General features: G+C 41.4%; 1 protein-coding gene across 1 annotated transcript; it reads right to left on the bottom strand.

Moving 5' to 3' along the window:
• Positions 1 to 228: 228 nt before the first annotated feature.
• Positions 229 to 2,880, bottom strand: LOC126228266 (uncharacterized). The gene is made up of 2 exons (XM_049942277.1): positions 2,797 to 2,880; positions 229 to 930 (listed from the first exon to the last, which is right to left on the bottom strand). Exons 1-2 carry the CDS (start codon positions 2,878 to 2,880, stop codon positions 229 to 231), a joined length of 786 nt encoding a protein of 261 aa, XP_049798234.1.
• Between the last annotated feature and the right edge of the window lie 8,871 nt (positions 2,881 to 11,751).

Genomic DNA, 11,751 nt, shown 5'->3' with positions numbered 1-11,751 from the left:
CCGTTCCTGCGCAGCCGTTCCTGCGCAGCCGTTCCTGCGCAGCCGTTCCTGCGCAGCCGTTCCTGCGCAGCCGTTCATGCGCAGCCGTTCATGCGCAGCCGTTCATGCGCAGCCGTTTCTGCGCAGCCGTTTCTGCGCAGCCGTTTCTGCGCAGCCGTTTCTGCGCAGCCGTTTCTGCGCAGCCGTTTCTGCGCAGCCGTTTCTGCGCAGCCGTTTATGCGCAGCCGTTTATGCGCAGCCGTTTATGCGCAGCCGTTTCTGCGCAGCCGTTTCTGCGCAGCCGTTTCTGCGCAGCCGTTTCTGCGCAGCCGTTTCTGCGCTGCCGCTTCTGCGCAGCCGCTTCTGCGCAGCCGCTTCTGCGCAGCCGCTTCTGCGCAGCCGCTTCTGCGCAGCCGCTTCTGCGCAGCCGCTTCCGCGCAGCCGCTTCCGCGCAGCCGCTTCCGCGCAGCCGCTTCCGCGCAGCCGCTTCCGCGCAGCCGCTTCCGCGCAGCCGCTTCCGCGCAGCCGCTTCCGCGCAGCCGCTTCCGCGCAGCCGCTTCCGCGCAGCCGCTTCCGCGCAGCCGTTCCTGCGCAGCCGTTCCTGCGCAGCCGTTCCTGCGCAGCCGTTCCTGCGCAGCCGTTACTGCGCAGCCGTTTCTGCGCAGCCGTTCCTGCGCAGCCGTTCCTGCGCAGCCGTTCCTGCGCAGCCGTTCCTGCGCAGCCGTTCCTGCGCAGCCGTTCCTGCGCAGCCGTTCCGGCGCAGCCGTTCCGGCGCAGCCGTTTCTGCGCAGCCGTTCCTGCGCAGCCGTTCCTGCGCAGCCGTTCCTGCGCAGCCGTTCCTGCGCAGCCGTTCCTGCGCAGCCGTTCCTGCGCAGCCGTTCCTGCGCAGCCGTTTCGGCGCAGCCGTTTCGGCGCAGCCGTTTCGGCGCAGCCGTTTCTGCGCAGCCGTTTCTGCGCAGCCGTTTCTGCGCAGCCGTTTCTTTAGTTACCCTTGAGATCTCAGAATATGTCAGGGAAAAACAACAACTTCTCTAGAAATCAGGAAATTTCACTTCGGGAAAGTTGTGGCAACCCTGTATAAAGACTTCCTTGTTCACATTAATCAACATGTATATGAATCACTGTGTGTGTAATCACTTAGTACTAGTCTTGAAATGACTTAATATACTGCAATCCACTATGTATCACTCACACATGGATCGTGAAAATAAGATCAGAAAAATTGCTGTGTGCACAAAGGCACTGAATCATTCTTCCTGCACTCCATGCATCAATAGAGTGAAGAAACCCAATAACTGGTACATTGGGATGTACCCTCTGCAAGTATATATGTAGGTGTAGAATTAAATGAAAGAATGCAGAAAGTGTAAATGTAAGTAAAATCAAATTATCTGAAGGTATTAATTTGCACAACTTTTGCACAGTGGACACCCATCTTTTTACTACATTTCACACAAATTGTCTGACCTCGGTTGGTGCATTTATATGCCGATTTCCTTTCCTATTATGCACAGTACCTCATACACTTACTCTTTTCCATTCTGTCAGTTGGTATACATACGTGTCTTTGGATGATTCCTCTATATTTGAGATCTGGATGGCATCTGTACCAAAATTCAACTTTTCCTTGTAGTCCAAGCATTCCTCCTTTGAAAATGTTGCTCTTACAAAACAGTTCTGAATGTTTTCACTTCAAATTATTTTTGCTATGAAAGACTGTCCCTGCTAAGAGTAATTATCTGTGGAACTGGTCCTACCAGAATGAAATTATCACTCTCTGCAGTGGAGAAACTTCGTGTCAGATTAAGTGTGTGCCAGACCGAGACTCGAACTAGAGACCTTTGCCTTTACGTCTGCCAGTACCTCGTCTCCTGCCTTCCAAACTTCACAGAAGCTCTCTCGAGACAAATGCAAGAGTAGTACTCCTGAATCCAGCCAACTGACAAACTGGCTCTGCCAGAAGTTGGGAAGGTAGGAGACGAGATGCTGGCGGAAGTAAATCTGTGAGGAGCACAGGTTAGCTCAGTCTGTACAGCCCTTTACCACAGAAGGCAAAGGTCGATCGATTGATTTCAATCAATCAATCAGTCGACCTTAATTACCTCTGACTTGAGATGCATTAACTCATTTGATACAACTATATTGTCAATACAGGTACCGGTACCTTTACAATGTGGCCTTGTTATTTCAGTGGTTGTAATATAAATACCAAAAGAATTTAATAAATTATTTACATATGAGTTATAGATAGTGGACAACTGAAAATTCAAATTGAAATCTCCACAGATTAGTATCCTACACTTATACTTACAGACTGTCTCACATAAAGACACTAACTTGTCAACAAAATCATCTGTTGAATTGCCTCCAGTCTTATTTGAGTTCAAAGCTACAACTATTAAATTTAAATCTGTTAACCTAACAGCTGCAATTTCACATAACATTTCTAGAGAGAATGCTTTAACTTTTGCTATCGGTTCATATTTAATCCCTTTTTTTAGAAATATAACACACCCACCATGATTTTTATTAGCTCTACAATATTTGTCAGCTAGGGTGTAGCCCGCAGGGCAGTATAGATCTATTTCATCACGCTTTAACCAATGTTCTACGAGACAGACTACATCAAAGTGATAAGTCTCTATGACATCTTCCACTACTTCCAACTTGTTAGATAAACACTGTACATTCCAGTGAAGGACATTAAAATTGTCTGATCTGTGCCCGAGTCTGTTTACCTCGAGATCTTCCTCCCCTTCGACCTACCACTAAAAAATCTTTTAGATGGGAGGGAAGCACTGTTTTCCGTTTACTCACCCTGTTAGTATTTGGTCTCGTTACTGGGATTACTGATGATGCTGATTCATCTGCTGCTGGTGGTGGTGGAGGTGGTTCTGCCATGACCGATGGTGGATTGTCAGCTAATGTTGTGACTATGCCTACTGTTGCTGTCGATGAGGATTGTCTTGCTTCAGTCGATGCTGGTTTTTCTGCCACTGGTGACGGCTGTGCTCAATCAGCTGATGGTGGTGGTTTTGTTTCTGATATTGAGAGTGGTTACGAGTTAGCACTGGACCGACACCCTGTGTTGATCTGCCACGAAGTTTCAGGTCACAACAGCCCCTTTTACCAACAAACCGTTTCCTTTGCTAGTATCCCTGTGTTTCGTGGTGACCATCAGCCACCACAGAATCGGAATTGTCAAAAATGTCATCATTCCAGTGTTCCAGTTCACCTACATCATAACTGATTTGCACCTGAGCTTCAAAATTTGGATAAACTGAAGAAGTCTTATTTGTATTAGAAAGCCACTCCGTGCTATAGCCAAAAATAAGTTTCTTGCACATAATACAATACTATAAAATAAGAAAATCCGAAAGAAAACAGCTGAAAGCAAAACGTTAATAGGCACAATATTTCACACTGCCTTCCGAGCAATATACTTTATCACTAAAATTACAAAGTCGAGCTAATTGTTGAATGTTACTTTACATATAGCACACATTAAAATGAAGACACTGAAAGATTTTCGCTTCTCGCAGTGCAAAGACAGTCGGTGTTCGCAACGAGTGAAGGGTACGAGAGACCGATGTATCGGTTTGAGGGTCAAGCCAGCTTCGTGTGTAAGATGGGGAGACTGGTGCTGAGAGCGCGGTGTACAGGTTAGAAAAAGGAACTGCAGTGTCATATTTGTAGCCAGTGCTGGCGGTTGTCAAAGCAGAGATACAGCGGGCACGACGTGCTGTCGAGATGTGAAATACGGTGGCACCGGGTAGCAGTTTCTTCACTTGCCACACTGGCAGGGCAGGTGTGTCCATTTCCTAATGGGAGAATCTGTGCAATTGAGTCTTTTGGGGGGAAACAATTTTTTCCCTCAAGGACTTTACAGACGAATGCAAAAGCTGGTGGAAGCCGACCTCGGGGAAGATCAGTTTGGATTCCGTAGAAATGTTGGAACACGTGAGACAATACTGACCTTACGACTTATCTTAGAAGAAACATTAAGGAAAGGCAAACCTACGTTTCTAGCATTTGTAAACTTAAGAGAAAGCTTTTGACAATGTTGATTGGAATACTATCTTTCAAATTCTAAAGGTGGCAGGGGTAAAATACAGGGTGTAGTCGAACAAACCCCTCCCCACTGACACAAATGACGAAAAAGGAAAATGTTTATTACGCAATTAATTATTTAAATTATTTTTGTAAATTAATATTAAAATAAATAAATAAATTTTCTTGAAAACGCGCTCTTTGGTCGGAAGCAGCAAAGACAAGGCATTACTATCTCTGACCAAAGAGGTGCGGTGGTGTTGATAGACGTCCGCCAGTCGAGAGCGGCAGCAGTTGCAGTTAAGATCTCTTACTGCAATAACACGCAGAGCAGTTCATAGGAACAGTGCAAGTGACTGATGTATTCTTGTAAATGATATTGACCAGTTTGAAGAGTCGATAATGTCAGATTTCATTGCAACTCAATTTCGTATGGTCGTAAATAAGTACAAGCAATAAATGAATATGAAAAACAGCAAGATCAAGAGTTAGAAAAAAATCATTTCCATACCTACCTACTTGAAGAATCGGAGGGAGAAAATCAACGGAGACAATAGCCTGACCAGCAGCTATCAAGAGAAAACTAAGATCTACACAGCCTACTGTAAAATTAGGTAAAAAGGGATTCTAAAAGCAAATTCACTCTTAAATCTCAAAAATTATCCAAGGTTGTTATTTCTGTAGTAAATTGACCCATATTGTCCGATACGGTCGTGAAAAGTTACATTCTCAATACTGTATTAAAAACACTTTCTTCTGGTGACTTAGAAAACTTTAATAGAAATTTGTTCACATAGAAATAAATCTTCTTTTGGCAATTTTACTTTGGATAGAAAATCAGGGGTAGTCTCATTCACGAGTTCCTATCCCCCTAAACTTTACAAAAAATAAACTACCTACCAAAAAACCAAATTTACTACAAGGGAGCAAAAGGCTATTTACAATTTGTACAGAAAGCCGATGGCAGTTATAAGAGTCGAGGGGCACGAAAGGGAAGCAGTGGTTGGGAATGGAGTAAGACAGGGTTGTAGCCTCTCCCCGATGTTATTCAATCTGTATATTGAGCAAGCAGTAAAGGAAGGAAAAGAAAAATTTGGAGTAGGTATTAAAATCCCTGGAGAAGAAATAAAAACTTTGAGGTACACCGATGACATTGTAATTCTGTCAGAGACAGCAAAGGAGTTGGAAGAGCAATTGAACAGAATGGACAGTGTCTTGAAAGTAGGGTATAAGATGAACATCAACAAAAGCAAAATGAGGATAATGGAATGTAGTTGAATTAAGCCGGGTGATGCTGAGGGAATTAGATTAGGAAATGAGACACTTAAAGCAGTGAAGGAGTTTTGCTATTTGGGGAGCAAAATAACTGATGATGGTCGAAGTAGAGAGGATATAAAATGTAGACTGGCAATGGCAAGGAAAGTGTTTCTGAAGAAGAGAAATTTGTTAACATCGAGTATAGATTTAAGTGTCAGGAAGTCGTTTCTGAAAGTATTTGTATGGAGTGTAGCCATGGAAGTGAAACATGGACGGTAAATAGTTTAGACAAGAAGATAATAGAAGCTTTTGAAATGTGGTGCAACAGAAGAATACTGAAGATTAGATGGGTAGATCACATAACTAATGAGGAGGTATTGAATAGAATTGGGGAGAAGAGGAGTTTGTGGCACAACTTGACTAGAAGAAGGGACCAGTTGGTAGGACATGTTGTGAGGCATCAAGGGATCACCAATTTAGCATTGGAGGGAGCATGGAGGGTAAAAATCGTAGAGGGAGACCAAGATATGAATACACTAAGCAGATTCAGAAGGACGTAGGTTGCGGTAAGTTCTGGGAGATGAAGAAACTTGCACAGGATAGAGTAGCATGGAGAGCTGCATCAAACCAGTCTCAGGATTGAAAACCACAACAGCAACAAGTACTTGAGTATTTATTGGGACAGATACATTTGTGGAAGCTCCACTTGCTTACTAACTGCACACAACATGAATATTATTGAAACGGGGACCTGTCTGACTTGGGTCATTATGTCTATTGCTTCGAGACTGTTGTCACTTAAGGCTTCATGGGAATGAACGGTTTAAACAGCCGGACAGTATTGACAATTCTACTTCTGTAAGCCACATCGACACAAGAACGACGACAAACCGCTGATGTTTAAACCTTGTGGATTTATCACGGAGCAGTAACACACATGAAACGAAGCAGTAGAAATAAAAAATGTTCAAGCTAAGAATAGTCACCACTCATTTAGATATGGCAAAAGAATGTAATTGTTTGATACCTCTACAGCCATAAATTTCTAAGTTTAGTAATTTGGTAGGAATTCAGAAAGAGATGTGAATGTGGAACAAATGCCACACATGCATAACAATAGGTCTTACAAATGGGAGTGGCCTTCAGATTAAGCACTGCGCCAAATCTCTTTACTCTTGTTCGATTGGAGCAATTAGTGGCACTTTTTCAAATCTTCAGTTTTGGAAAATAAACATTTATTTGGATGTTAAATGTGAGTATTTAAACTACATAAATAATGCAATGCTTGTATCTTATAAATCTGTATCTACACGTGGATGCTCTGCAAATGACACTTAACTTACTCCGCTCTCCAACAGTGCACAGAAAAACTTAACACCTATCTTTCTATGCGAGTTCTAAGTTTGCTTATTTTATTGTGATAGTTTCTTCCTGTGTAGGTTTGCGACAAAATATTTTCGTTTTCGGACAAGAAGAAAGCTGGTGATTGAAATTTTGTGAGAAGATGCTGCTGCAACAAAAAATGCCTTGTTTTTACAGTGTCCATCCCAAATCCTGTGTAATGTCTGTGACACGCTCCCCTATTTTGTGATAATACAAAACGTGCTGTTCTTCTGTGAACTCTCTCAATGTACCCCATTAACACTATTAGTACCCAATGCAGAAAAGCAAAACCAGTTACAGTCCAGCATAGAAATAGTCAGAGGATTGTCCTTTTTAGTCTTGGCTGCTTTCAGATTATCTCTATGGAGTGTCATTCCCACAAATTAGTGGTCTTTTGGTATGCTTTGAATTAGAAGGTATACTACGGTAACTTGTAAATAGTTCTCTCCGTAGCCCCTCTCCACTAAACTTTTATTTCCATTTCCCTGTCCCACACCATTACTATGCCCAGAGTAGTTACCTGTAGGATTCTATTAGATTGCAGAAAAATCTTAAACATCTACATCAGTGTATGGTACACATTTTCTTGCCTGGACTATTAACTGGGCTAATAAAATATATTGGCAGTGTGCAACTGGTTGCCAACAATTGACTCATAACTCTAATAGACACTGTGTGCTGGTTATTCTTTGGTATTACGTATTGGGAGACATCCATGTATGGTACTGGGAGTTTTTGTGTTTTCTATCATCTCAATCAGGTGAATACAGGGTTATAAATACAAAATCAAATAGGGGTAATGCAGGAGTAGGTTTAATAATGAATAAAAAAAATAGGAGTGCGGGTAAGCTACTACAAACAGCATAGTGAACGCATTATTGTGGCCAAGATAGACACAAAGCCCACACCTACTACAGTAGTACAAGTTTATATGCCAACTAGCTCTGCACATGATGAAGAAATTGATGAAATGTATGATGAGATAAAAAAAATTATTCAGGTAGTCAAAGGAGACGAAAATTTAATAGTCATGGGTGACTGGAATTCGAGTGTAGGAAAAGGGAGAGAAGGAAACATAGTAGGTGAATATGGATTGGGGGGAAGGAATGAAAGAGGAAGCCGCCTTGTAGAATTTTGCACAGAGCATAATTTAATCATAGCTAACACTTGGTTCAAGAATCATACAAGAAGGTTGTATACATCGAAGAATCCTGGAGATACTAAAAGGTATCAGATAGATTATATAATGGTAAGACAGAGATTTAGGAACCAGGTTTTAAATTGTCAGACATTTCCAGGGGCAGATGTGGACTCTCACCACAATCTATTGGTTATGAACTGTAGATTAAAACTGAAGAAACTGCAAAAAGGTGGTAATTTAAGGAGATGGGACCTGGATAAACTGACTGAACCAGAGGTTGTACAGAGTTTCAGGGAGAGCATAAGAGAACAATTGATAAGAATGGGAGAAAGAAATACAGTAGAAGAAGAATGGGCAGCTTTGAGGGATGAAATAGTAAAGGCAGCAGAGGATCAAGTAGGTAAAAAGATGAGGGCTTGTAAAAAATATTTGGGTAACAGAAGAAATATTGAATTTAATTGATGAAAGGAGAAAATATAAAAACGCACTAAATGAAGCAGGCAAAAGGGAATACAAATGTCTCAAAAATGAGATCGACAGGAAGTGCAAAATGGCTAAGCAGGGATGGCCAGAGGACAAATGTAAGGATGTAGAGGCTTATCTCACTAGGGGTAAGATAGATACTGCCTACAGGAAAATTAAAGAGACCTTTGGAGAAAATAGAGCCACTTGTATGAATATCAAAAGCTCAGATGGAAACCCAGTTCTAAGCAAAGAAGGGAAAGCAGAAAGGTGGAAGGAGTATATAGAGCATCTATAAAGGGCGATGTACTCGAGGACAATATTATGGAAATGGAAGAGGATGTAGATGAAGATGAAATAGGAGATACGATACTGCGTGAAGTTTGACAGAGCACTGAAAGACCTGAGTCGAAACAAGGCCCCGGGAGTAGACAACATTCCATTAGAACTACTGATGGCCTTGGGAGAGCCAGTCATGACAAAACTCTACCATCTGGTGAGCAAGATGTATGAGACAGGCGAAATACCCTCAGACTTCAAGAAGAATATAATAATTCCAATCCCAAAGAAAGCAGGTGTTGACAGATGTGAAAATTACCGAACTATCAGTTTAATAAGTCACGGCTGCAAAATACTGACACGAATTCTTTACAGACGAATGGAAAAACTGGTATAAGCCGACCTAGGCGAAGATCAGTTTGGATTCCGCAGAAATGTTGGAACACATGAGGCAATACTGACCCTACGACTTATCTTAGAAAATAGATTAAGGAAATGCAAACCTACATTTCTAGCATTAGTGAACTTAGAGAAAGCTTTTAACAATGTTGACCGGAATACTCTCTTTCAAATTCTGAAGGTGGCAGGGGTAAAATACAGGGAGCGAAAGGCTATTTACAATTTGTACAGAAACCAGATGGCAGTTATAAGAGTCTAGGGGCATGAAAGGGAAGCAACGGTTGGGAAGGGAGTGAGACAGGGTTGTAGCCTGTCCCCGATGTTATTTAATCTGTATATTGAGCAAGCAGTAAAGGAAACAAAAGAAAAATTTGGTGTATGTATTAAAGTACATGGAAAAGAAATAAAAACGTTGAGGTTTGCCGATGACATTGTAATTCTGTCAGAGACAGCAAAGGACTTGGAAGAGTAGCTGAACGGAATGGACAGTGTCTTGAAAGGAGGATATAAGATGAACATCAACAAAAGCAAAATGAGGATAATGGAATGTAGTAGAATTAAGTCGGGTGATGCTGAGGGAATTAGATTAGGAAATGAGACACTTAAAGTAGTAAAGGAGTTTTGCTATTTGGGGAGCAAAATAACTGATGATGGTCGAAGAAGAGAGTATATCAAATGTAGACTGGCAATGGCAAGGAAAGCGTTTCTGAAGAAGAGAAATTTGTTAACATCGAGTATAGATTTAAGTGTCAGGAAGTCGTTTCTGAACGTATTTGTATGGAGTGTAGCCATGGAAGTGAAACATGGACGATAAATAGTTTGGACAAGAAGAGAATAGAAGCTTTCGAAATGTGGTGCTACAGAAGAATGCTGAAGATTAGATGGGTAGATCACATAACTAATGAGGAGGTATTGAATTGAATTGGGGAGAAGAGGAGTTTGTGGCACAATTTGACATGAAGAAGGGATCGGTTGGTAGGACATGTTTTGAGGCATCAAGGGATCACCAATTTAGCATTGGAGGGCAGCGTGGAGGGTAAAAATCGTACAGGGAGACCAAGAGATGAATACACTAAGCAGATTCAGAAGGATGTAGGTTGCAGTAGGTACTGGGAGATGAAGAAGCTTGCACAGGATAGAGTAGCATTGAGAGCTGCATCAAACCAGTCTCAGGACTGAAGACAACAAGAACATCATCATCTCAATAGAGATAGGTCATGAAGAGTTATTAACTGGGCAATAGTCTTTCTGTTGTGTTAATTGAATGGAAATGAATTGTTAAGGGGATGGAGTCTAGTAAATCCTGAAGTGGCTGGTGAGAGACAAATTGTATCAACTACTTATTTTATTAATGAATAAAGGTTTCAGTTAAAACATTATGGGCTTAGAAGGAATGCTGAATGCTGCAGATGGGCTCGCTACACAGTCAGCACTGTTACTCACCTCTCCTGGAAGATCTTCTAGCTACAGTGTTAAGGCCCACCCTGTAGACTGCAGAGTCTCTCCGTTCGTTGACTAATCTTTGTTCACAAGAGCTCCTACCTCATCTCTCACCTGGACCTTCTGTGTAGACTTGTGGAATAAATCAAACTATTTCTGAAACTTTAACATCTAAAGTTATTAATAATCAGAGTAACAAGTTTGCACACTTACATGAGTACAAAAAAAATACTAAATTCCCATCCTAGTCATTTGTATGATGACAGTGACTTACAAGTGGAACACCATTAATGTGTGTCAGGTTTCACGTCAGACATGAAATGACAATCCTGTCTCAGTGATTTCCATTCATGGCTAATAGACATTTTCAGTTTCTTACCTGTTAGTGATACTTTGCTCATAATATTCATTTAAAGGTAGTCGATCAGCAAAATGAATGAGTACGTAGTTTCAGCACTTGGCCAACATTGGTCACAAATAGAAGTTATTCAACAACAGTTCTATTATGAAAAATTTAACTTACAAAAGATAGTATAACTGTTACATAAAATTTTAAAACAATATATACTGCTGCAAAAAGGTTTGGATTTGTTCACAATTGCCAAAAAGAGCAAAGTAACAAAAGTTGATAACTACAGAAATGTGCAGTAATTCATACCTTAAACTGCAACTTGACCATTGTCGAATAGAACTTTCTCTGCATTTCTCATTATTTAACAGAGGTACTATTGGGGCTCAAGTACATCAATATTACTGGAGACAGAAATGCAATAAAAGCTTTAAAATCAAAAGATTGTGGAAAGCTGCAGCAGACATTTTATTATATTTACGAGTATTTCAATAATGTACAGCTATTCCTTGCGTCAAAAACTGCATGTGTAATTGTAATGGTTTTAAAGGTACAATAAAACTCTTTGCAAGTTATTATTGGCTTAAATTCGAAATTGTGGAAGCATGGACACTGGAGGAGACTTGTCTCACAATTTCTTTAAACGGTCTGACAAAATTTTTAGGAATTGAAAAGTAAATTATAGTTAATGGAAAGGTGTCACTATTTGCTGCTCTGCACACGTGCCAAAACCAACATGCAAGTTAAAATTTGAATATAAAAAATATCACATCTACCCCACAATGCAGATTAGTCTATTGTCTCACATCAAGTAGAGATCAGAGCAGCCATACGTACTAGACTTACACACGGGGTATTTTCCTGTACGACAAGTGCCGACGTTTGGACTGCGGGGAGCCACCGATGCCGCAGGTCGGCTGTGGCCGCCGCGTGGTGCTCGGGCGGCACTGGCAGGTGACGTATCGGTGGTGGTGATTGCTCTAGTTTGTTTCACGTATTAGGCAAATTGTCT

Source organism: Schistocerca nitens, unplaced genomic scaffold (assembly GCF_023898315.1).
Source record: "Schistocerca nitens isolate TAMUIC-IGC-003100 unplaced genomic scaffold, iqSchNite1.1 HiC_scaffold_354, whole genome shotgun sequence".
Lineage (NCBI taxonomy): Eukaryota > Metazoa > Arthropoda > Insecta > Orthoptera > Acrididae > Schistocerca > Schistocerca nitens.
The sequence above is the reverse complement of the archived record's forward strand: the minus strand, read 5'-3'. Positions and strand labels throughout refer to the sequence as shown.

Bases quoted from the DNA above. Each gene is read 5' to 3' on its own strand.
- LOC126228266 (XM_049942277.1), bottom strand. From the start codon at position 2,880: ATGGCAGAACCACCTCCACCACCACCAGCAGCAGATGAATCAGCATCA. The intron at 931-2,796 runs GTGAGTAAACGG...ACGGCTGCGCAG, and splicing joins CGAGACCAAATACTAACAGG to AAACGGCTGCGCAGAAACGG.